The following is a 27077-nucleotide window of genomic DNA, read 5'->3' as shown; positions in this document are numbered from 1 at the left end:
AAAAAGATTACCACCTGAGTTTGTTAAAACACTCCCACGAAGGGAAGATGTAATCCTGCCATCTTTCTCAGTCCTTCTTCCTGAAGAAGTTAAACAAGCATAAGCCACAGAATGGACTCATGTATGAGCCCTGGCATTATACTGCAGTCATGTAGGCTGGGATGAGTATTTGCCTTATTATGTAATACCCATAAGGTCATTTCATGTAATACCCATAAGGTCAGACCCTCAAATGCAACCAAAATACCCAATCAATCATGAAGGGAAAGCTCCAATAAGAGAAATTGTCTCACACCACGAGTACCAGCAAGTACTTGAACCCTGTGTATTTCCTATGAATAACCTGTTGTGTCCAGTAGCTAAACTGGATCACTCTTATAGAATAGATTATATGCATTTCAACAGTCATACACACACTTACAATACAAAATTCACACCGTATGACTTAAATGAACAATATTGTTTGTAAAATATACAAAACAACCCTTGATATTACCAACAGTTTTTTTTTTCTACCAAAATATAGCACCTGAAAGGAGGGACTTAACCGCTTTTTCCAAACTCTGCTCTCAACACTATTTTTGTCTCTCTCAGGGGCATAAGAACAGTCCTGGATTGTATACTGCCCATGTTACGTCAATAATGCATGATATTGATCCAGGAGCATTGTACTATGTTGATGATATATAACTCATGGATGATGACTTAAAGACACATCTAGCCAGATTAAATCGCATTGTGTTGAGATTTGCTGAACATGGCTACAAATTCAATTTAAAAATAAATAAATAAATAACCTTTTTCAGTGTCCTATTTTTAGGATACGAGTTTTCAAATGAGGGAAAGAGCTTAGCACCACAGTTCCTAGAGAAGTGTGCCCTATTACAGCCATCAAATACTATTAAAAAAATTGCAGTCCTTGCTAAGCTTCTTCAGTTTTGGCAGAACCTACATACCAGAATATGCACAATGCATAAAACCTTTGTACGATTTAATTTGCCATGTTTTTCCAATACACATTCGATACCTGAATATACACAGGTACTAAGAGCATTGCAGACTGACATGCTTGAAGCATGATGCTTAAATACATGTGTCAACAAAACAATTGAGGTCATCCGTATAATCCCAGGTGCCATTTATTTCACCTATGCCACACTTAAAGAAGATGACACAATGCCGATTGCATATAAATCACATCTATATTCTAATGCAGAATTGTGTTTTGCTTCCGCTGAAAAAATACTGACTGCAGTTCAGATGGCTGTCATAAAGGAAAAACCACTGGCTCAAAGGAAACGGATAATTTTGGTTACTTGTGTTCCAGCTTTAGAGGCTGTCGCAAAGTCTAGTGTCTCAAGCGCAAAAGCCTTGCATCCTAAATGAATACAATGGGTCACTTTTCTAACTACTAGTGATTTGAACTATGGACCGAATTTAGATCTTGGTGGTAACGGTCCCACTGTTGATTTTTTTACTTAAAACCTGTCCCCGCTGTGAAGGTCCACCTGCCGGATATAGATTTTTGTGGTCCCATAGGCAGGAGCCAGCAATTTGTCCTGCCACCTCTTTCAAGAAACTCCGCCTGCGTCAACTGCACCATAGGAAGTAGTGACTGCTGACGGGACTCCAGCTACCTTTACTACCATGCAGATTTGGATGTGCCTTACCGCAAAGCAAAATGTGGCAGTCCGACCTCCATATTTGAATTGTTGGACTGGGTGGAGGTGGGAGTTGGTGGGGGGATTGGGGAAATGAGGTAAAAACATACCTTTTCCTCCAACTCCACCTCCATTTTCGAGTGGGCATGACCTGCAATCACTACTGGCACTGACTCACAGTTAAAATGTGCCCTCCCGTCGCCAGACTCGAAGGTAGGGAACCCGCATTTTCTAGGGTACACTGGGTGGGCACTGCATGTTAGTTCGGCACCACTCCAGACATATACATGTCACAGTAATTTTTTTAATTACTATAACATGCATATGTCAGGAACACAAATGTATCACATGCTTGGGGACAAACTGGCACAACACGCATTTCGCACATACATGTCATTGTGGTATCATTATTTATTGCCAAATTAATGGTTTCACCACTATGACTGTATAATCATACTTGTCAACTGTGTCCATGTGTGCACATTATAAGGGGACCTGTATCGGTAAGGCTGTGCTGCCTGTTGTGTATGTTGGAAAATACGTGTATGTGATTGTGCTCAATTAGATTAGCTGGTTGAGGTAGAGGAAGCTGGAGTGGATGATGTGGTTGTGTCTGTGTGTCTCCTGCATATGGGGTTGGTTGTGTGTTGTGTTGCTGTGTGAAACATTCAAATGAGTGTTGTCGTGGCGAACAATGTGCTTAGTTGTGCTTTTGTGTGAGTGTTTATATAGCTGAGTGTGTAGTTGTGTTAGTTGTTGTGGTTATGTCACGTGTGGGTGTTGTGTATTGGATGTATGGCTGTGGGTGTGTTTGGCATGATCGGGCTGTTCGGTTTTGAAGTGGCAATGGATGACAGTGTATATATGGTGTGTTGAGTCGTGCGGGGAACACAGTTGGCTAAGGTACAGTGTGTATGTGTAGTACTTACCTGTATTCCATGGGCATTGCCATTGTATAGTGTTTATTGGGTCCAGTGACAGTCCCCTTCCATCAGAAATCCACCAGTATGACACTGCCTGCACAGCTAAAACATCTAAATATGGCCGATGAAAACTTAACTCTATGATGGTTTGAAAGGGCGCCCCGTCATGGCGGTCTGCAGTGTAGCCATAACACATCTAAATACGGTGGTCTGAAAATAGTCACCGCTTGGCGGTAACACCATCAAGATCTAAATCAGGCCCTATGTCTTTGACCCTACTTTACAAACTCAAGAATTTCTTCAGTATGAACAAGAGTACCTCATGCCCTGCAACACAATGCCTCCAGACAAGTATAAATACATATTATATATTGATGGTTCAGCCCAGCCTGCTATAAACACCAAACATCAATACTCAGCCGCTTGCATAGCTGTATATGGAGTAATGAGGGATGGACAATTCCACCCTCATCAAACTTTTACGCTGTCCCTAGGGGATTGCGCTGCACAACTGGCTGAATTAAAAGCTTGGATTCTGGCACTAGAACATATGTATCCAGAATTCCCCACACGTCTAGTGTGCGATTCGTATTACTGTATCCATTCTTTTACTAAAATTTTGCATTATTGGCGCCTCAGTGGATTCAGAGACTCAAGAGGGAATACTACAAAGCATAAAGTGCTTTGGGGAAAGGTAACAGAACTCAGTCTGCCACTGACTCATGTAATTCATACATTGAGTCATCAACTTGTAGGAATACATAATGTAGGGAATTCACTGGCTGATGAAGCAGCCAAATCTGCAGCTAATACTGCAACTGTAGCTGCGATTACTTGTTCTCATACAAGGGTGGATGAGGATATCATGGCTGCCGTTAATGTTTTTTGCAACGGCACCCCTTTACCAAAAACATATCCAGCAAAATATTCCTACCACTTAAGTGCACAAAACATTACTTTTGCTACCATTCCATAGGTGGGTGATCATGTAATACCCAACCAAGACCTCAGGCTAGAACTAATTAAAGCTGTGTATGTGACTGTAGCATCTGCCCATGCTGGTGTGGTGGCCACAGTCTCTGTTACAAAAAATGCTGTTGTTGACATGGTCTGTACAAGTAGACAAAACAATATGTGCTTAGTTGTGACATTTGTTAACAAATTAAAGGTTCCACCATTGCATGCTCATAGTGGACACCCCCTTAGTTTCAAACAAACTGCCGACAGCCTCTGATGGTGTGGACGGACTCAGTCCCTGCACTCTGAAGTTCTGTTGTCCTAATACGCAGTCCTAGTATTTTAGCAGAAACTGTATAACACCATCTTTTGGCCAAAGGTGCCATTGAGAGGGTACCTATGGCAGAAGTAGACCTTGGGTAATATTCCCACTACTTCCTAGTGCTGAAAAAGGATGGAGGACTTCACCCTGTCCTAGATCTCTGCCCTCTCAGTGCTTTTCTGCAGAAAGAGAAATTCAGAATGCTCACCCTGGCTCAGGTCTTGTCTACCCTGGAGACTCAATGGTAGCGCTGGATTTCCAGGACACTTATTTTCACATCCCCATCCTGCAAGCCCACAGGCATTACCTGCGGTTCACAGTCTGCCACAAGCACTTTGTTTTTTCTGCTCCCCTTTGGTCTCACCAGTGCCCCTCGAGTGTTCACAAAAATGATGGTGGCAGTTGTAGCCCTTCTTTTGAGGTCTGGCATTGCAGTCCTCCTCTACCTCAACGATTTGCTGCTGAAGGCGGGCTCACCCGCAGGCTGTCCTCAGCATCCTCTAGAAGACGGCAAACCTTTTGCATTTGCTGGGTTTCACTATCAACATGCCCAAGTCACACCTGACTCTCTGAGATGCTCTCTTTCATCAGAGCCAATCTGGATACAGTGCAGTTCCACACCTATCCACTGGAGCAGAGAGTACCGGATATTTGGGCTATGATCCCAATGTTTCAACCTCAATCCCGGACTTTGGTTAGACTAACTCTGGTGCTGGTGGTTCTGATAGTCTCCTGCATCCTACTGGTAATGCACGCTAGATGGCATATGCTGGCTCTGCAGTGGAATCTGGAGTCTCAGTAGTTGTAGCACCAGGAGAACCTCTCCAGCCGATACAGATTTCAAGAGAGACTACTAAAGACCTGCAGTGGTGGCTGACGAAACATGATTGAGTCAGCAGCAGACCTCTCTTTCGCCCCACCCAGAGCTGACAGTGGTGTCAAATACATCACTTCTGGGTTGGGGTGACCATCTGGGAGAGGTGGAGATCATAGGACTCTGGTCTTCGCCAGACCTTTAGCTTCATATCAGTTTTCTGCAGCTGAGAGCGATCCTCTTGGCACTGAAATCATTCCTTCTATCAAAGGTTGATGGTGTTTGAGGAGAACACCACTACCATGTGGTACTGCAACAAACAGGGTGGAGTGGGGTAATCAACCCCATGCCAGGAGGCTCTGCACATCTGGAGTTGGCTGGAGCACCAGGACATCTTCCTTGTGGTACAACAAGTGGCAGGCTCCTTGAATGTCAGAGCAGGCAAACTCATCCAGTATTGCCTTGCGGATCACGCAAATGGCAAATCCACCTCGAGATGGCACAATGCCTCTTCCAAGCATCGGTGAGAACCCTGGCTCAATCGGTTTGCCATTGCTGAGAATATGCAATGTCAGGACTTCTACATGTTGGAGTTTCAAAAGTGGCTTTCCGCTGAGGCGCATTCCATTTAGAATGGAACTCGAGACTCCTGTACACCTTTCTGCCGAAGCTGTTTCTGCCCGAGTTCTTTGGAAGTACAGACTTGGCCCAGAATTTCCTAGTAACTGCGGATTGGGCATGGAGATTATGGTATTGCAAACTCCTGAGCTTGAGCATTGGTCCTCTTATCAAGCTACCCACAGGAGTATCTCCTGTCGTAGCAGCAGGGCAGGGTCCTACACTGGACCTTGTGCACACTCTAACGTCTTGCTTGGAGATGGAGTGGCAACAGCTGAGAGTCTTTGATCTCCTGTCATTCAGTCAATCAATCAGTATTTGTTAAGTGCAACTACTCACCTGTGAGGGTCTCAAGGCGCTGAGGGTGGGGGGTGGTTGGATGTAGAGCATCCATCAGTGGGGTGGTTCTTCAAATAGCCATGTCTTCAGCTATTTCGTGAAGTTGAGGAGGGGTGGTCTGTCTGAGGTGGGGCAGTAGTGCGTTCCAGACTGTGGTGGCGAGGTAGGAGAGTGAGTGTCCGCCTGTTCTTATTTTTCTGATGTGGGGTACTTCGGCAAGAGAGAGCTGGGCTGAGCGTAGGGTCCTGTGGGGTACTTGGAAATTGGGTCGCCTGTTCAGGTAGGCTGGTCCGGTGTATTGGAGGGCTTTGTATGCATGGGTGAGGAACTTTGATGGTGATTCTTTTCCCTATGGGGAGCCAGTGTAGAGTGCGCAGGTGCTGGGAGATGTGACAGTGTTGAGGTAGGTCAAGGACCAGTCTGGCGGCGGCGTTCAAGATGTTCTGTAGGATTGGGATGAAGTCATTGGGATAAGTTTGTGGCCTGGTGCTCCTCTCATTATGTTGTCTCCCTTTCCGTATCATTGTTGAGGGTGTTGATGTTCACTTTATCTTTAATCTGGTAAGGCCGTTCCCTGGGTACTTTTATGGGTTACTCGACGGCCAATTCGGCTTTCCTGCGGTTGCCAGATCAACCTTCCCTTTTTAAGTCATCCGTTTTGATGAGTTTCTATAGGAGGCTGGCCTGGATTGTAGTGGGTACCTTGGGTACTTAAACATTATACCAAGTCCAGTTATCCCTTCTTAGTGAAGTAGTAGTGTTCTAGCAGCTTAGGCTGATAGCGGTAGCTATAGCAGAGCAGCTTAGGCTGAACTAGGAGACATGCAAAGCTCATGCAATACCACTTATAGTTACACAGTACTTATACACAAGTAAAGACAATATTCAGGGTTACCAAAAATAAAGGTAGTTTATTTGGGTGACATACTACCAAAAATATCTTAGAGACAATACTCCTTCTGGAGGTAAGTATTATACACTAGACACCTGAATTAGACAAGTAAATAGTAATAGAACAATGCAAACAGTAGGAAATCCTATAGAATGCAATGGGAGCAAATAGGTCTATGGGGAACCCAAACCATATACTAAGAAAGTGGAATGTGAACCACGAATTCCCCCTTAGACAGGTGTAGTTTGTGCAGAATTGCTGGGAGAGTAAGAATACAGTAAAGATAAGTAAATTACCCCACCCCAGAGCCCAGAAAAGCAGGAGTAAAGTACTGCAAGTTTCCTTAGGACACACTAAACCTTGTTTTTTGTGATTTTACAGCAGCCAACCAAGTCTGCAAAGAACAACTGCTGGATTATTGGACCTGAAGACCTGCACAGGAAGGGGACCAAGTCCAGAAGTCTAAAGAAGTTCCAGGAAGGACAGGAGCCCCTGCCAACCCAGAAGAGGGTGCAAAAGAAGAGTCCCTGGTCAGTCAAAGACTGCAGAAATGCCCCCTAGAAAGATGCCAGTGGGTTCCTGCGTGATGCAAAAGATGTCCCATGGCGTGAAGATCGTTGCAGATGAGATTTCATGTTGGAAGGCGCCAACAAGCATTGGCTACGACAAAAGTGTGTTTTTTGTTAAAATGGTGCTGGATGGACCCGGGGGACTCACATCTATGTGAGGAGGAAGAGGGGCTCTCAGCACTTTAGAGAGCCCTCAGGATGCCATCCAGGACCCCCAGAAGCCACAGGATCTGGGTTCAAAGGAGATGCAAAACGCAGTTGATGCAGCACAACAAAAGAAGGTCCCACGCCGCCCGATACCAACTTAATTTTTGACAATTTCATATTTCTTCACACTTACAGAACCTTTACAAATTTTCAGTGTTACATTTTGCTTCTTTATTTATATATACATTTTAAATATGTAAAAAAATGTTTACTTTTTTTTTCAATTCAGATTGAATTCGCAGGGTGGAGTGCTGGGGACTTGGGCCAGGCTGTGCACGAAGGAATTTTGCAAAGAGTGCACAGAGGCCTCAGGAAGTGAAGAAGAGACAGTACACATGGGTACTGTCGTTCTTGGGGAAGGCAAGGTCTTACCTCCTCCAAATTGCATCAGCAGACCTCCCTCTGTGTCCGAAGGTGCACGCTTGTTGTTGTGAGAGGAGTCCCTGGGTACCGGTTGCCATCTTGGAAGGTGCCTGCTTGGGGCAGGGGTGTGACTCCGTCACTCCACTGGCAATGTCTTTGGTTCTTCTGGTGCAGGATGAAGACAGGGAGTCACCAGAGCGTGCACACCGTGGAAACTGTTGCAGTTGCTGACTTGGAGCTGAGGTTGCTGAAGAAAAGTGTCTCTTGTAGACACTTTGTTGCAGTTACAGCGTTTCTTGGAGCAGACTGCGGTTGATCCGAGGTCAGAAGAGTCTGATGATGTTGCAGAGGATTCCTAAAGGAAACCTGCAAGCAGATTCTGAAGAGAACCCACAGGAGAGACCCTAAATAGCCCTGAGAGGGGGATTGGCTACCTTATCAGTTATGGCCCTATCAGGAGGGGTCTCTGACATCACCTGCTGCCACTGGCCACTCAGAGCCCTCCAGAGTGTCCCCACACCTTGCAAAGCATGATGGCTGAAGTCTGGGACACACTGGAGGAGCTCTGGCCACCACCCCTGGGGTGGTGATGGACAGGGGAGTGGTCACTCCCCTTTCCTTTGTCCAGTTTCCCGCCAGAGCAGGGGAGAAGGGGTCCCTGAACCGGTGTAGACTGGTTTACGCAAGGAGGGCACCATCTGTGCCCTTCAAAGCATTTCCAGAGGCTGGGGGACGCTACCCCTCCCCAGCCTGTAATACCTATTTCCAAAGGGAAAGGGTGTAACACCCTAGTCTCAGAGGAAATGTTTTGTTCTGCCTTCCTGGGACTGGGCTGCCCAACCCCAGGAGGGCAGACCCCTGTCTGTGAGGTGGCAGCAGCTTTAACTGCAGTGCAAGCCTCAGAGAGCTGGTTTGGCAGTACTTGGGGGTCCATGGTGGAGCCCCCAGGATGCATGGAATTGGCTCCCCAATACCATAATTTGGAATGGGGGGGACAATTCCATGATCTTAGACATGTTACATGGCCATATTTGGAGTTACCGTTGTAACGCTACATATAGCTATTGACCTATATGTAGTGCACACGTGTAATGGTGTCCCGCACTCACAGGGAAATGGCCCTGAACTATGTGGGGGCACCTTTGCTAGTTCAAGGGTGCCCTCACACTTAGTAACTTTGCACCTAACCTTCAGCAAGTGAAGGTTAGGCAAATAGGTGACATATAAGTTACTTAAGTGCAGTGAAAATGGCTGTGAAACACTATTTCACGCAGGCTACAATGGCAGGCCTGTGCAAGGGTTTGTCTGAGCTCCCTATGGGTGACAAAAGAAATGCTGCAGCCCATATGGATCTCCGGGAACCCCAATGCCCCGGGTACCTAGGTACCATATACTAGGGACTTATAAGGGGGGTCCAGTATGCCAAATTAAATTGGTAAAGAAGTCACTGGCCTACAGTGACAATTTTAAAAGCAGAGAGAGCATAAGCATTGAGTTTCTGATTGGCAGAGCCTCAGTGACACAGTTAGGCACTACACAGGCATACACATTAGGCCACAAACTATGAGCACTGAGGTCCTGGCTGGCAGGATCCCAATGAGATAGGCAAAACACACTGACATATAGGTTTTTATCTATGAGCACTGGGGTCACGGCTAGCAGGGTCCCAGTGACACAGTAAAAACACACTGACACACTCACAAACAGGTCTTTGATGCAGCAAGGGTAAGGGGCCCATGGCTGGTTACCTATGCACACGTGCGCACACATGTAAGGGCTGTGCATGGGAGACTCCCGTTGTACGAAGCCTGGTAACTGCGCACTGTTAGCTTGCAGAGGGGACTCTGCAGGATTGAATATTGACCTGGTGTAGGCCTCGTAATGTTAGTGTACATTCGTAGGTAAAGTCAGTGTGGTTTACTGTCTTGTCTGCAGTGACACTCCACTATACACCTATTGGGAGGTCTGCCTTAGAGTGCAGCTTTGCTTACCTTTAGCCTACAGCGACCAGAGGCATATTGAATTGGCTCATAACCCCTGCTGGAAAATCAATTTTGCAAGTTCCAAAAACGTTTGTTCAGGTTATTGGTCATCCAGGAATGTCCTATTTCATTAGCTCAGCTAAGGATCAGAGCCCTGGGCTTTTGGCACCCTGTTGTGCCAAGTTAATTATAATTCTCTCCAGTAGCAGGAACAAAGAAATCCCCTCACAAAGGGAGAAATTAACAGTGCTTCACTCTGCTTCTGAGGAGGAAAGGAGTGTGGCAAAATGATCTGCACCAATCAGTCAGCAGTCACACTGTACCAGGAATGGGCCTGCCCATACCCACTAAACAAAGAAGGGAGCACAGACTTCTGAAGCCAACACAGGAGGGGGCTTCCTAGGAAGATTTGGTTGGAACGGCCCTGGCAGTAATGTCAGAGAGGGGCGGAGCTGAGATGTGGGAAGTGACTCCTCTATGAAACTATTTTGAAACGTCCCAGCAGGCTGTGCAGGAAGGTTGGGACAGGACGGAGAGGTGAAGTAGCACCCCTGGATAGGCCAGAGAGGCCTCACTTCTGGAACCTACTGCCCCATGTAAAAAGTGTTGCACAGGAGGAGAACTCTCTCTTAGTTGTGATATTCTGCTGGACACTGGAGCTGGAAGCAGCACCCATGGACACTTGGAAGGAATAACCCCTTGTTGCCATCTGGACAAAGGACTCTAACTTCAGTTGACTCCAAGGTCAGTGGGGCTCTCCCCAGGACCAGGACCCCCTAAACCACTTGAGGGCTAGTTGGAGGAAAGATTGGACTTCTGCACTAAGGAAGAGAGAGGCCCAGAGGAAATTAAGGAGAATGGGAGTCTCAGGGAGCCAGTGAAACCAGCTCACGGCAAATTTTGGCATGTTTAAGGCCAAAAGGACGAGGGAACGTGCTCCATGTGACTAGGGCTTGCCACGCAGAGCAAAATGAGTTGAAATGAATGCAAAATGGCCCAGTGGGTCCAGCGATATCAGTAGGAGAATGGTCTTGGCCTTCAGTGAGGCCCACAGCATGCAAGAAGAGGTTCTAAACTTCTAAAATGCTGGTAGGGGACGTGCGAGGGCCTGAGGACCCCATCCCCTGGCTGGCTATGGAGTATGAGGGGCCTTGTTCGTGATGCCAAATCCATGGTTTCCCTTGACTACTTCGTACCCAGTGTTGTTGCTTCCAATCTTGGCATTGAAGTTCCCCATAAGTGTGGTGATGTCTCTTTCAAGGCATTTCTCCAGGATGGAGTGTAGTCTGTTGTAAAACTCTTCTTATTCCTCTTCTTTGCTGTCATTTGTAAGTACATAGCACAGGATCACATTCATGTCGATCCTCTTTTTCTTTGTGCGGAAGGTTGCTATGATGACTCTGAGACTATGGGCTTCCCTTCTAATCAGAGCTCTGCTGGCTGCTGGTGTTAGCGTCAGTGCTACTGCCCGAGTATGTGGGGTGTTTTCTTCTTCATGTCTAGAATACAGTAGCATTCCTCCTGGAGCCAGTCTTCTCTGTCCAGACTGTATCCATCTGGTCTTAATGATGCCAAGCAGGGCTAAGTTGTATTTTTTCACCTCTGCTGCCACCTGGGCTGCCTTGCCTGTCTCAAACATGGTCCTCCTATACCACGTCCCTATGGCGATGGTCTCGTCGAAAGCAGGGGGAGCGGCTTTGTGGTTTCCATGGATCTCTGGCTTTCACCACAAGGTGTCATTGTTCTCCATGAAGGAGATTCCTCTCTTCCCAATGCCGGGATATCTTTTGGTGCACATCTCTGTAGCTAGGATTTTTTAACATAGTAGGGTAGCTAGCCCAACAAATACCCCTCGTCCTTTTGCAGTTGGGCTTGGGACCGACCATGGCAGAATTCAGACCCCCTTTGGATGTCTCTAAAACCACACAAGAGACTTCCATGCAACCCAGACCTATTCATAAGGGACAGCTTTTCCACCCAAATGTTAGCTTGGCAGCATGGCTACTGAAATTATATAGTATAGACATTTCAGGCTTGCATGGAGTACATAAAGGGAGCTAAGAGACCTGGAACGAGCTTTTTTTTGCATTAGCTTGAAAAAGATTCTACCTATTGTGTTAGCAGCAAGGTCACAATCTGGTTTCATGCCAGCAAAATGTCAGCTTACAATACTTCCTAAATTTAGCTACAGCCAAACTGCTGTTTGCCTCAACAAAAGTACACCTTGCAGCTTTAACCGCATAGAGAAACGTTCCTCACCAAGCCTCAAAGTCTCAGTGATGAAGGATTTTTGGAGGGTTTAAATAAATTCTGCCTTTCTGTCCTCAGTCCTCCTTCATAAGAGTTAAATTTAGTGCACTCAAAATTAAAGCCATCTCCATTCAAACATCTGCACAAGACCTCATTGTGGCATCTCTCATGGGAGACAGCCTATTTGGTGGCAAACACCTCCACTTGTAGAGTTAGTGAGGTGCTCAGATTTTGAACCCTGCACAATCGTCCATTATAATAGGACGTCATAACATCCTTCCAAACCCGTAGGCCTTAAGAGGGGTCCTAGAAATCCACATTAATCAATCAGTTATCTTACTGATGTTCTATACTAATCCTTCCCATCAGTATGCATGTTCATCACACTCACCAGAAGTCAGTAGAGTATTGAGGCTCTATCTAGAGAAGACTGAAACCTAAAGGAAATAACACCTATATTGGGATTCATTGGGCCAGTAAGTGCTGGTTTCCTGTTGGATTGTCGCCTCGTTTACCTCTTGTTATCTATTGATTGTTGAGGCCTTATCCTGCAGGCCTAAATGACATTAAATAGGGCGAAAAACATCCATGACAGTCAGGTTACAGAATGTCCCCTTAGATGATATCTGTAGGGCACCCACTTAGAAGTCTGTTGATACATTCACAAGACAACATTGATTAGTTTCTCATACTCGAGCTAGAAATCTTGATGGGTTCTGGGGTTTACTTGCTACTCTTGATGTTTCACTGTCAATGAAGATCTTATGATGTAGATGCAGTGGCTACATGTAGTCCTGGTTCCCCATCTTAGGAATCTTCTTTTAATCATAAACGAGCCACCTGCTTCCCTGGCTTTTCATTTGTTCTTTAAGGGACTAAGGAAACACATTTCTTATGACTAATTTAATCCATCAAAGGAAACTGCCAGTATTAGGCATAATAGCATAGGGAATCCTTTGGAGACTTAGGGCCATATGTACCAACACATTTTCCCATAGACACAGAAAGGGCAAAACTGCTTGATACATCTGGCCCTTAATGTGATGGGGTGCTTTTTCAGCTCTTCCACTGTCAAAGTCTGCCACACTGCTTATTTTCTTTCCTTAGTTTGACGTGTTAGGCAACAATTTACATTTTCGGTGCTTTATTTTATTTTTACATGGAGATTTTTTCTGAAACAGCCCTAAAATTTTAGAAATGTCATCCTAAGTCAAAAGGCTGTTTTCCTTTATTGTAATGTTGGGCTCGTCGCCATCTTCACAATATATGCAATGTTAAAATATTCTCTGCACCCCTCACACAGCGGTTAATGATCCTAATGTTTCTAACATCAATGACAATTCATGCAAAGCATAATCAAGATTAAAAGTAACAATTTCTTACTTTTTCGGCATTTACGAATCTTTATCGGAGACATCAAAAAAGTAATTGTCCTCCACTATGATGGCTGATGAATGGTAAACAACCGTAAAACGTGGATATCCCTTTAGACCATTTAAAACAAAAATAATCTTCTGTTAGTAGAAGATTTGAAGTGATATCGAAAATTCAGGCTCCGTAAAGAGGTAGTTCAAACTTCACCGTTCTTTTGCTTATCTGACTGCATTTCCCACTCATGTCCTTCATATTGCAGCACTGCAGTCAGAGCTTTATGCCAATTTTTCTATTTGGCCATTTTTTTAAAGTCAAGGGTCACAAATATAAGGCATTTATATAGTAAAACAAATTCCAGAATCCATAAGCTGTAGATGGTGGTGCGGGGGGGAATGGATGAGGGCAGGAGAGGAGACCACCGGCATCCTGGAAGTGGCCATTTGGAGGCCGTGGCGGTTTGTACCACACGGTTAACGTGTTCCGATCCCATTAACTCTACATGCAAATCTTCTCCTTACGGTGGGAACATTTGAGAAGAGTTCTCTTACTACCTGCGGTCTGAACCAGTAAGCTCACTTTAATGGGAGCAATAGTGTGTCTATGTCTCCAACATCGACCTGGTTTGAAAGGCAGCTGTGCTGCTTGAGGTCTTAGAATATGAGATCAATATAACTTATCAGTTTAGTATCCTACAATAGGAATATGCCAAAAAATTTAGACGTGAAGGAGGAAGAGACTTTATACGTTTGACAAATGAAAGGAGAGCATGCATAAATGCATAACTAAACCCCTATCACCAATGCAATTTGCTACTGCAGTAGAGGCCCTAGATGAGTGGATTCGGGTTGATGCCAAGGTATGGGAAGGTTTGGGGGCTCAATGTTATATGGCCACCACACAAATGTTTAAATATTTGCAACTACGACACGCCCTACAAGCCAGGATCCCTAAGGGCAGGAATGCAGGGATAATTTCCCACTTGAAATGCAACGGTTGGAAGGGCATATGACTAAAAAAAAAAGCCATTTCCCTCACATATGCCACGCTGATAAGGAACATACAGGGAGAATTAACGCGGCTATGGGGCACCATGGCAGAGGGACATAGGAGAATTGAAGGACGAAGCCTGGAGGGAGGACCTGCAATTCCTCAGAAAAGTAGTCATAAGAGCAAGATTTTGTTTACTACAATTACAAATCCAACACAGAACGTGTTACACTCGAGTACTCCTACACAGAATAGGCAGGGCCCAAGACGACCTGTCTCCTACAATGTGGCAGCAGGACACACACATTCACACCTTGTGGGACTGTCTAAAACTCCTACCCTTTTGGAAAGGAGTGCTCCATACTTTAGAAATGCCACTGCTGTGTCAAAATTTGTGAATGCCCTGATGGCACTGCAGGGAATATGGGCAGAATCCAATGCAACGTCTTACAATAAACTGCTGATCAACTTGGGTTACATAGTAGCAAAGAGAAACTTTGCCCTGAAATGGGATAGCACATCTTAGCTGAGACTACAGGACTGGGTGGAGGGAATGGGTCTATGTAGGGTGAAAAAAATGGCCTACAAGGGCAGGAGATGTATCCATAAACACAAAAACGTGTAGGGAGGATGGGCCCCAGGGACAAATAACAAAGAGAGAAAAAGAGATAATGAATGATAACTGGAGATGAACCATCTTAGAACTCCCAAGGAAATGAGGAGGGTGCCCAAACCATAGGATCAGAATTGTGACATAGGAAGGGGACTCAAAGGGGAGGCTGTGTTACTACAAGGGAAACTACATGTAACCAGCGGGGGTGAAAGGGTGGAGGAGGGTTCAGGGTGGGAGATATGAGGGTGTGGAATTAATTCAACTGACCATGCCTAACTTGTTTGGATTGATAATCATTTGCTATCAAAACTTAATCAAATGCTTTGGAAAAAAAATACATAACTAAGACCTACATTTTTTGGTCAAATCCTTAGTGAAATGATGCTGAAAAAGTCACCTTTGTGGAGTTCTGGTTTTCTGTGAAGACCATGAATTACTATCTGTAAATTAAATGGTGTTCAGCAATCTTATTAACAAGGATTGGCGACAAATGGCTTTAAAAGAATGTTGTGTGATAATGTGAAGTATTAAAAGTAGATAGCACGATAATGGATTTGGATTTGTATAGAAGAAAAGAAGTATAGAATAATTTTGGTGTAGGTTAAAAGGTTAGGCCGACATTTGTACTGTCAAGCCAGAACTACAAATCCATGTAGGTTAATGACTTCCCTTCTTCCATCTGTGCTATTGTCAGAGAAAAACATCTGCTTTTCCAAGAAAATGTAACAGCATGTGTGCACCCTTGAAAGTTCAACCCCAGGCAGCTGGATAAATAAACAGAATGATCACAGCTATCACAGGAGGGCATGTGCTTTTTGGTGGAATCACAGCTTCTTCCCAATCTAAACGTACTTTTGACTCCCAACATTTGGGCAGGGCCTAAGCCCCTCTTCTGGTGTTCTCACATAATTGTATGACGACAGCTGTACTGTCAAACCAGGCCATAGAAATGGTGCTTTAAATTACACAATTTGGCCCCATTTGTTTTAAGTTCTTAAATTAAAGGGGTTGGTGCACAAATCAGTTGTAAGAATGGAGTTGAGGGAGGCAAGCTTTGCTTGCTGCGATTCAAAAATGTATGCCTCACTGTTTGAATGGGATTTCATTGATTGTAATGCAAACTTTCCTGACATAATTCTTTCTTGCCAAAACTAGGCTAATAAAGGTGCAACATTTTTAATCTAATTTTCTGAACGTTTGCATCAAGTCCTCATGAAAATGCCCATTGCTCAGAATAAACTGTCAACAAGTGAGCTTATTGTCAGTTAGTATCTTTCAAGGTTTGTTCAGTGCATTGAAATTTCATAGAGGGCAGTACCAAAAATTACCAGCTACCACTCACCAAAGTACAGAATATTAAACTGCATCAGATGCTTGTGTCGAATGAAGTATGCTACAATCTTCTGAAACATTACTAGACTATGTAAGCCCAGTATCTAACTGGCATTTAAATAGATCTTCATTATCTTTCCATGAAAGACATGAGAACATTGCAATAATGAAGCCTGCTATTAAATAGCTTGTGTTTACAATTGCTCATTCTTTATTATTAAATTGTAAAAATCCTCCATATACCCAATTAGCAATAGAGAGCCCTATTCACAAACTGCATTTTGCACTTGTTAAATAGTGTTACAGAAGCTACTCGTACTACAAAATGTGATTCACAAACCTATGGGCATAGACTCCTGTCTGTTATGTGAGATCTCCACACAGATGGGTGTATGTTTCAGTAGTAAACTTCTGTCTCCCAAGGTGGGCACCTCGGGAGATGGGGAACCGTTCCTGGCGGTCCATTAATGGCTCCAGGAGGGGGGCCAACTGTTCACTACTTTGTTTGCACGGGCCGGGCCCAGGGAGGTGGCGGTCCACAGGGCCGAAAATGGCATGGGAGAGGCCCACCTCTCCATTTTCTCATACTGTGCTATGCAGAGGTGGTGATCCCTGGGGTAATTTTTCAAGCATGGGGGGGGGGGGGGGTTTGTGCAGCCCCCCTCTTATTTTCTTTGCAAGCCCCGGGGAGGTTGCAATCTCCAGGACATTTAAAGGCCTACGGAGGGGGGGGGCTCACAGCCCCCATTCTTTAATTCCTTTGATTTGTTTTTTTTACATTTAGATCCCCGGGGAGTTGGCAGTCCTTGGGGCCCAAAATGGCCTTGGGGAGGAGGGCATCATGCACTCCCCTCCCCATTTCTTTTCATTATATATGCCCCCGTGACCTAGCCCACCCGCAGGCTGATAGAGAAACAAAGTGCGGAAAACTGTGCTTATTTTTTATTTTTTTTATTTCTCGGAATCCCCAGATCCACCGCAGTTTCAATAAATTTTTGGGGGAAAATTCCTCAGGGTTTTCCTACTCTGCCTCCCTTTCTTTATTTTTTACTTTATTTTTGGGACTCGGCTGAGTCAATCCCAAAATGACTGCCAAATCTTCGTGGTTGAAGTGTTTGCAGCCAATCAGATATCAGCAAGGGGACTGTCTGATCCACGGAGGATCCTCATCCCGAGATAGCTCTATTTTTCTAACTTTACATTTCTCAAACTACTGAATGGGTTTACACCAAATAACAAAAAGGGCGCTTTCTGGACAAAGAACTACCTTTCTGCCCAATTTGGCCTAATTCCGTCCAGGAGTTCAGACTCTAGTCATGTCAAAAAATCCCAACGGAAATTGCATGGGGTAAATGTTTTGGGTGTCTCCTTTTTCTCTGACCCCGCTTGACGTATCATCCAGAAACTTTCAAGACAGCAGCTGAACTGACTGGTGTACTAGTTGTGCAAAGTTTGTGAAGATTTGTCAAATGGCACTAAAGTTATTGACAAAACAAAAAACATTTTTACTATACTAGGTCCTAACTATATAACTACCTATTTGCAACTGCCAGTAGGCAATGTGTGTATATATATATATATGTGTGGTTGTGTATGTATCTGTGTGTATATATATATATATATATATATATATATATATATATACACACACACACACACATTTTTCCTAGTGGTGGTGGCCATAGTTAGGAAAATGGTTCCATAGAAGGAGCTTTTTTTGACTTGCCTATATCTTTAGCACAGTTTAATAAATCTTCACAAAATGTTCCCAAAAAAGTGCTCAGGTGAGTCTTGTTGCACACGGAAAGTTTTGGGGTGATCAGTCAGCAGCCGAGGAAAAAGGGGGGTAAAAAAAACATGCCTTTCCCATGTTAATTCCCCTAGAACCTTTGAACACGACTACAGCCCCGAACCACTGGATTGAATTACACCACATTTGGCAGAAAATTAGCTTTTGGTATGCAGATTTTGCCTATTTGGTGCAAATCCGTTTAGGAGATATTAAAGAGAAAACAAATTTGTATATCTAGGGTCGCGAATCCTTTGTCATGAATTTGCGAAATAATGACGAGCTCATGCAGGGAAATGCACAGCTCTGATTGGCTGCCAACGTTTCAAACCAGGAAGTGTTGGCAGCCATCTTGGGACTCGGCTACAGCCGAGTGCCATTATAAAACAAAAAAGAAAAGGGGCCAGGGTAGTGACATCCTGACCCCTTAGCTCTGTTGCTGAGGACCTAGAGCTGGCTTCTCCAACTAGTAGCTCGTGAGCTACTGGTGGCTTGCCAGCTACAAAAAAGTAGCTCCCATTTGTGCAGTCCAGCCTAATAACATAGAAGCTTTTGCTTGTTAACTAAGATATGTATAGACATTTTGAAAATGTGTGTATTTTCAGAACCTGTAGGCTGTTATTTGTACAAAATATATGAATTTCTGAAAACTACTCAAAGCTGATATTTCAGTGATTCTGCATTAGGAAGACTTATTGCCAAAATTATTATTACATTGGTGATAGGGGCATTGCAGCCATGGTTGTTACATGTTATCCAGGAAGAGACATTTTCTGACAATACTAGAGATGCACTGAGGTCCTTAGTACTGGTAATCTTGCACAAAGCATCTACTAATGTTAACTTGTATGATGTCACTATTACAACAACAATATTTGTTTGTAGCTCACAATGAGTTTTGTTGAACATAAGTAGCTCTGATTACATAAAAGGTTGGAGACCCCTGCCCTAGAGGGAGCCCGCGAGGACCAAAAAACCCCTTTAAAAAAAAAAAAAGTTTTGCTGGCAATTCGCAAAATTCACAAATTTGCAGCAAAATTTTCTTCTAAAAAAAAAAAGCACAGGCTCCCATGCTTGTGGGGGAGGTCTCAGGCCAAAGTAAATAATAAAGGGGGGGGGCGGCACAGGGCCCCCCTCCTGGGTATTCAGTGCCCCAGGGACCACCACCTCCCAAGGGCTTGATTGTATTTGAATGCGGTGGAGGTGCGCGTCCCCACACAGCCCTGGGGATAACCACCAACCCGGGCTTCTTTCTGTTTCAATGAGGGAGGGGCCACCCCACTGACCACAGCCCAGTAATCACCACCACCCTAACCCCCACCCTCCCTGCCCAGGGCTTGCTTGTATTTGAATGCAGGGGAGCACGGCCCCTCCGCAGCCCCGGGGACCACCATCTCCCCGGGGCAAACGTGACAAAAAAGAAAGGGGGTCTGTTTCGGACCCCCTGAACCCCAGGAATCACCAACTCCCTTGGGCTAAAATCACAGTTGAAGGGCCACGCGGCCCCCCTTGTGGAGCCATTGCCTTGCTACTAAGAGAAGCTCCCTGCGTTGGGGAGCAATGCTGGCTCCTGCAGGACACAGGGAGCCGGCTAGGACCGCTGGGGCCTTCAGCCTTCCTCCACGGTGTACTCACACACACTCTCACACACACTCACACTCGCACTCTTACTTTCAGTGGTGTCTTCTTGCACTTACCTCTATAAATCCTAGTATCGCTTGGCAGTGTGTTTATCTACTGGTGTTTTTACTGTTAAACCTTCCTAGTGATGGAACATTCATATTTCTTTCCAGTCACATGTGTGGGTTTGACTGTCATAGGTGTGTCTCGAAACATCATAGTAAGGAGTCACCTATGACCTAAAGGTTACAGTCACAGACCCACGCACTGAATGTTGAGACTCCAGGTGTGCCTGCGGTTGTTTTCCTTCTTTAATTTATTTTAACCTTCAAAAGTTTAAAGTTCATACTGAAAGGTCATCTCACTCATTTTAATTGACAAAATACATTTTTCCTTTCAATTTGTCCAGAAATATTGCATTCTAAGTAGATCATCCATCAGAGCCTAAAAAACTCTCTAGCGGTCTCCCTCTTTCTCTCTGTTTCTATCTTTCCCCCACTCACCTACCCCCTCAGACCCTTACACACCCACTCACAGCCCCCCTCAGATTCTCACGCACCCATTCACAGACCCACTCAGACACTCAAGCACCCACTCAGACTCACAGACCTGCAAAGACACTGATACACCCAATAAGACACTGATGCACACACTCTCAGACCCAGAATGAGACTCACAGCCACTCTCGCCCCCAGATACACCCTCTCACAGCCAGATAGACATGCTGCAGCCAACTCCCGCTGCACATGGCTGTGGGTGGGGTTAGGTGGTTAGGGGGGTTGGCTGCAAACCAGACCTTGCGGGCAACCCCTGCCGCACACGGCTGAAGGCTGTGCTTGGCACCAGTTTGGGTGCGTATAGGGGGTTAGCCCGGTGGCCAACCACCACTATGTATGGCGAAAGGCAGTGCACGGTGATGGTTGGCTTAATGTACTATACTTAATTTTTTTTTTTTAAACAGAGAAATTTACTGAAAAAAACAAAGGTTACAGGGGTGTTATAGTTAGGCTCACATTGTAAACGTTCAAAACCATAGATATTCAACTGTTATAGTTAGTTAGCTCAAGTTAACTATAACTGGTGCCTTTTGGTAACTATAACTCGTTCCCTCACCGTGCACTGCTAATTACCCCACAAATAACAGCACTCATGACTTCTTTGATAACATCATTGATAATATCAATGTAGTATTTGCAGTAAAAATGTTGACTTTCCATGGCTGAGGCAGGAGTCTGGTCTTTACTGCCACTGAGGACACTTTGGGGCAAAATTTGTTTTCTTGTGCCAGCCTTGCATTGAGATCCATGAACAAGGCATGCCTTTTGGGCCTTTATTCCCACACTCTGTGGGATATGATTGTGCAAGTGCTGCCACAGAACCCAGAGACCCGGGCCCCCCTTTCTCAGGCTGATGGGAGAGATGCAACAAAGTTCACGATTCGCTGTGGACTAGGCACAACTGACTCACTTGGCAGAGCAGTTTCATCAACAGTGGCCATTTGATGCCACGCCTGGTTGAGAATGACTGTCTTTTCAGGTGATGTTCAGGCTTCTCTTATGGACATGCCCGTCAATGGCACTCGTCTCTTCAGAGACCATGCATATTTGGCGCTTGAGTGCTTCAAGGATTCTCAAGCTACAGCCAGGTCTTTGGGCCTCTCTTCGCCCGCACCACCCCTAGTCTGCCTTTTGCCCCTTTCTTGTGAATGAAAGGGGCTTCCTGCTATGCCAGTTTCCTCTTAGCCATGCATGATTCCTAGCCCCTGTGTTGCCAAAGGCACAGTGCCCATAGAGCTCTTGGGTCAGTTAGCCAGCAGTCTGCTCAGTCCACCACCTGCCGACAGCTGCAGCCTCCAAACATTCCTAATCACCATCACCTTCCCCACTGGCAGTCTATAAAATTGGACAGGTGGGTTTCGCAGATTGTCTGAAGGAGCTGCTCACTCCCCTTTGAGACTACTATGTCCCCCATGCCACCATCTTTCGATCAGATGATGGAGGATCATCTGTCCCTTATCTATGAAGGAGTTGTGGCTCTCTTGGCCAAGGGAGCCATAGAAAGGGTTCCAGTGCCAGAGGTTGGCTGTGTTTGCTATTCACGCTACTTTCTGGTACCCAAAAAGGACAAATGCCTTCATCTTATTTTAGATCTCCAGACCCTCAACCTCTTCCTCAAGAAGGAGAAATTCAAATGCTAATGTTAGCTCAGGTCTTGTCTGCCCTGGACCCAGGAGACTGGATGGTAGCGTTGGACTTGCAGGATGCTTAATTCCACATTCCCATTCTGCCTGCCCACAGACCTTACCTATGGTTTACGGTAGACCATGAGCACTTTCAGTTCATTGTGCTTCATTTTGGCTTCACCAGCACCCCTCTGGTGTTCTCCAAGATGAAGGCAGTGGTTGCAGCTCATCTGCGGAGATCAGGGGTACCAGTCTTCACCTATCTCGATGACTGGCTGTTGAAGGCACTCTCACCCCAGCCTGTCATCTCCCACCTACAGACTATGGCGAACCTTCTGCATTCGCTGGGGTTCACTATCATTGGGCCCAAGTCACACCTGACTCCCTCTCAGACTCTCCAGTTCATCAGACCTGTTCTGGACACAGTGCATTTTCAGGCATATCCTCCCAGTGAGTCCAGGATATTCAGGCAATGATACAGATGTTTCAGCCTCTATCCTGGATTTTGGGGAGACTGACTCTGAGGCTGCTGGGCCTCATGGCCTCCTGCATCCTGCTAGTAACACATGCCTGCTGGAATATGCAGGCTCCGTAGTGGGACCTGAAGTTCCAGTGGGTGCAGCATTGGAGTCCGAACTTGGTCCATACCTTGTATGGAACTGCAGAAGACCTCCAGCAGTAGCTCACAAATCATGATTGGGTCACAAGTAGACCCCTCTCCCTTCCTCAACCAGATCTCACAAAAGTGACGGATGCATCACTCCTGGGCCGTGGTTGCTATCCGGGAGAGGTAGACATCAGGGGACTCTGGTTTCCGGTGGCAGCAGGACTTTCCATCAACATGCTGGAGCTCCTAGCAATCCAACTGGCATTGAAAGCCTTTCTACCCTCCATCAAGGGAAGGCCATGTGGTACTGCAAAAAACTGGGCAGGGTAGGGTTGTGGACTGTATGTCAAGAGGCTCTGCGTCCCTGGATTTGGCTGGAACTGTAGGGCATATCCCTGGTAGTTCAACACCTGGCTGGATTTCTGAACATCAGGGCAGACAAACTCAGCCGTTGATGTCTAGCGTATCACAAATAGCCTCTCCACCCAGAGGTTGCACAAGGTCTCTTTCAGCAGTTGGGAAAGCCTTGGTTAGATCTGTTTGCTACCATGAAGAACATGTAATTTCAGCAGTTTTGAGAGCTGGAGTTTCCAAGGAAGCTCTCACTCTGCATCGCTTTTCGCCTTAAGTGGAGCTCAGGCCTCCTGTATGCCTTTCCGCTTATACGACTCCTGCCCAGAGTTCTCAAGAAGATCAGGAACAGCTGGGCCCAAGTCGTTCTTGTGACTCGAGACTGGGCATGGAGAGTCTGGTGTTCTGAGCTATTGAGCATGGCCATCGATCTTCCGATGAGGCTGCCCCTTCGGGATGATCTATCACAGCAACAGGAGAGGGTTCTTCACTCAAACTTGTCCACTCTCTGCATTCTTGCGTGTAGATTGAGCGGCAACAGTTAACCGCTTTCAACCTTCCTCCTGAAGTCTATAATGTAATCTTGGCAGCCAGTCGTCCTTTCCATGAAATAGGTATGTGCCTGCCATTGAAAAAATATTTGTGGCTTTTTGTACAGAGAAGCTTGTTGATCCTCTCTCTGCCCCTCTTTCTGGAGGCTTTTTATTCTATCACTTGTCTAATAGGGCTCTGCTGTAGACACTCTTAAGGGCTGTCTGCTCTTTCTGCCTCCTTGTGGTTGTCTGACTAAACCTCCTTGTTTAAATCCCTTATGGTATATAGATTTTTTTAAAGTGTTTTGTTGACCTTTATCCTCCCTTTATCATGCTTCAATGGGATCTCAATTCTGTCCTGACATTTCTCACAAATTGTCCCCTCAGGCTTCTGACACTGAAAACAGCCTTCCTTGTGGCAATTACATCGGCACGCAGAGTGAGTGATCTGCAAACCTCATCTTTGTTGCCTTACCTCCCTGTGTACGCTGACAAGGTGGTACTTCGCACAAGGGCCTCCTTTCTACTGAAAGTGATCACCCCTTTTCATGTGGGTCAGTCCATCAGACTGCCTACATTTTTCACTCCTCCACATCCCTCTAAAGAAGAAGAGTGACTCCACTGTCTGGACCCAAAAAGAGTGTTATTGTTCTACCTTAACCGCACTCAAGAGTTCTGGGTGGACAACCAACTCTTAGTGGGGTATGTTGGTGCGAAGAAAGGTAGAGCTGTGCAGAAGAGCGCCATTTCTTAGGTGATCGTTTGCTGCATTAAAATCTGCTACGCACTGACCAAGAAGCAACCTCCTGAAGGATTGCATGATCATTCCACTACAGCAAAAGCAGCTTCCACTGCTTTAGCGCGCAGAGTTTAGTCCTTGTTATGTGCCAGGCAGCTACTATGTGGGCCTCACTGCACATGTTTACCAAGCACTACTGCCTGGACAGTCAGGTCTATTATGATGGGTACTTGAGCATTCGGTCCTACAGGACTTCCTCATCTGAAATTAGCCAGCAGACACCACCTCCGGGGATGGTATTATTTGCGTATCTATACGAAGATAAGGAATCTGCAGCTCGAAGCCTCTATCTGATGGACAGGTTACTTACCTTTGGTAACACCTTATCTGTTAGAGACTATAACTAGCTCCAGATTCTTTACCGACTCATTCATCCTCCCTGCTCTGCGGACAGATTTCGAAGGGCAGAGTTGACCCCTTTCAGTTATTCACACCAGTGGTCAGTGCTCTTCATGGCTCCATGCTGCTGGCATAGAAAGTCGTGAAAAGTAAGTGGCGCCAGCGTGTCACCTATATAGATACTGCAATGTCACTTCCGGCGTAGGCACCGCCATGGGACGTGGAGCCGATCGACGGCACGCAGGGGTACTGCTCACGAAAAATCTTCCAGATGCAGTCTGGCGCCTGGGAAATTCCAAGGTAAGGAATCTGCAGCTAGATACAAGGCCTGATTTAGAGTGTGGAAGATGGGGTTACTTCATCACAAACGTGACAGCTGTCCCGTCCGCCGTATTACAATTCAGTTATAGCCTGTGGAAGCCATAATATGGTGGACTGGATAGAAGTCACGTTTTTCACAGGTTAACATGTCCGCCAAACTCTAAAACAGGCCAATATCTCTACCAGATAAGGCCCTACCGAAGGGAAGTAACCTGTCCATTGTTTCATAGGGCTCTCTCTGACACAGTGGCAGAGATCTCCACCTATGTGTGCTATTGTACTAGTAGTAAACTCACACATGTAATTCCTAGTGTAGAAGGATCCACTTTCTTCTTTGAAGGGGTGGAGATATGTAAGTCTACACCTAGGTGTAAGTCGACACTCGGAAATAGTGAATATCAAAAAAGTGTAGCTTTACACCCAAAGATGGTAGTAAATATACAATGGTGTAAATATAGATAGGGATGTGCTTTTCTGAATAGGCACCAACGTGTTTAGACCAGAAGATTAATTTGTCAGCCCCCCTCAAGCTTTTAAGTGTAGAAAGAGGTTGTATTTTTTTTTCCAAAGGTGACAGACATCCCTGTGTGGATGTTTGTTTCCCCTGACTCCTCAAAATCTGGGTCAGTTTTTGCTTCGTTCAGTTTCAGCAAGCAAGCTTTGCTTCATCCCAAAAGACTGACTTGGCAGTCTTGTAAATTTTGACTGGTTTGTCCATCTTATTTATTTTAATGTATTTGTTGTTGGCGTGTGTTTGTGTTACTGTACTTGTTTGTGGTTTTGTTTTTTGGTGAAATTGTGATTGTAGATGTTTAAATCATAACCACCTCCCGTAAAAATGATGAAAAATAAACATATTGAATGAAATGCCTTTGTATCTCTTGAACTTGAGAGCTATTCGCTCAGATGGCTGAGTGTGTTTATTTTTGTCTTTCAGGAGGCTCCCAGGAAACATCAAAAGAGCTATGGCCAAATTCTGATTCATCTACTGACTGATGTTTTACAGCTGGCTAGCTGCCCTTCGTGGTACACTGAATAAAACTGAACTCTACCATAGCTAGCTTTTGCCTACAAGCCAATGAAAAAAAAATTGCATGTACACTTAAGTTATTACTGGGAATCAAGTTTGAATATCGCAGTAACACAGGTGTAAGAATTTATGACAAAGAGATTACTTCTGCAAGTCCAGATTGGCTTGACTTGATTAATATTTTTAAACATGAGTTTAAGATTACATAAAGGGCAGTAAGGTGAGCTTATATGAAGTGACTGTGATCCACTGATTTTGCATTAATTGATCGACACTTTTTTATGATGTGTGGGTAGTGTGATAATTTTGTGAATCTCACTAAGACAAGCAACATTGTAGCTGACACAAATCTCACTTTAGGAAACCATTAGAGCTACAGGGATATCGTACTATAGAAGACCAGATAAGTCTGCCACGTTAAGAATCGGTACAGCCCCATTTAATTGTATACATTTCTATGCAGCACCATGCCCCTTGCACAATATATTGATGCTTGTTGATTAAATCATATTGCGACATGGTATGAAATAAAAAATGGATTCAAGCCATGCCGCGCTAATTGCTTCCCTGTTGCGTGTGCTTTGCTGGTTGGTACTAGCTAAAAAGGGTCTGTCTCTGAGACAACATATGTGCCTTGCGGCATTCTCATCCTTTATAGATCAACAATTTAGAAAAAGCTAATTAGCTTTGTCACCTTTGTTTTGGCCTTTGCACTTTCCACCTTCATCAGCTCCAAGAAATAAGGCTTGTCATTGTTGCTTGCTCCTTGCAGGTTTACTCCTTTTCAGTTTCAATCTGAAGGAGACCATTCAAAAAATCTGAATGGTATGGTGGTCCTGCCAGACTTTGTGGGAGCCTATGTCAATGCTTCTCCATAAGTCTGCTAAAGACCCTACTGTGTGTTGATCCGGCCATCCTGTGAAACTGCGGTTTTTCTAAAACATTTTATTGGTTTTGTATTAAACATTGAAAAGCCAGGTATTTTGTGACAAATTAATGAGCACATAGTCTATGACACCAGGGTCTGTAATTACAGAAGCGATGGTTGTGTACCTCAAAACCTTTCACATTTCTTAGTCTTCGTTATTGTAGTAAAGTCAACAGTGCATAACCTATAATTATAAAAACTCTCTTCTCAGAGTCTTATGAACTATATTATCCTTAACCCACTCTCCTCCCTTATATGAACCCTCACTTCTGCTTTATCCAAAGGCGCCAGATTTTCTTTTATTTTTGGGAGCATTCTTGTTCTTCATACACATTATTTTCAGCGGTATACACAAGTCCATACTTGATATCATAG

At 45.0% G+C, this 27077-nt stretch overlaps 1 protein-coding gene across 7 annotated transcripts in view; it reads left to right on the top strand.

The window, feature by feature from the left end:
- The window catches only part of FOXRED1 (FAD dependent oxidoreductase domain containing 1), a 942813-nt gene extending 916495 nt beyond the window's left edge, over positions 1-26318 (top strand). For all 7 annotated transcript variants that reach the window (XR_011201503.1, XR_011201504.1, XM_069224511.1 and 4 more), the window contains one exon: positions 25682-26318. Coding sequence is in view for 1 of the 7 variants with exons in the window: in XM_069224512.1 (XP_069080613.1) it covers positions 25682-25783 (102 nt within the window). In the remaining 6 variants the exon portion in view is untranslated. The remainder of the gene's footprint in view (positions 1-25681) is intronic.
- Positions 26319-27077: the final 759 nt, after the last annotated feature.

The sequence above is a fragment of the Pleurodeles waltl genome, chromosome 3_1, assembly GCF_031143425.1.
Source record: "Pleurodeles waltl isolate 20211129_DDA chromosome 3_1, aPleWal1.hap1.20221129, whole genome shotgun sequence".
NCBI lineage: Eukaryota > Metazoa > Chordata > Amphibia > Caudata > Salamandridae > Pleurodeles > Pleurodeles waltl.
Note: the sequence above shows the minus strand (reverse complement) of the source record. Positions and strands in the feature narration are given on the sequence as shown.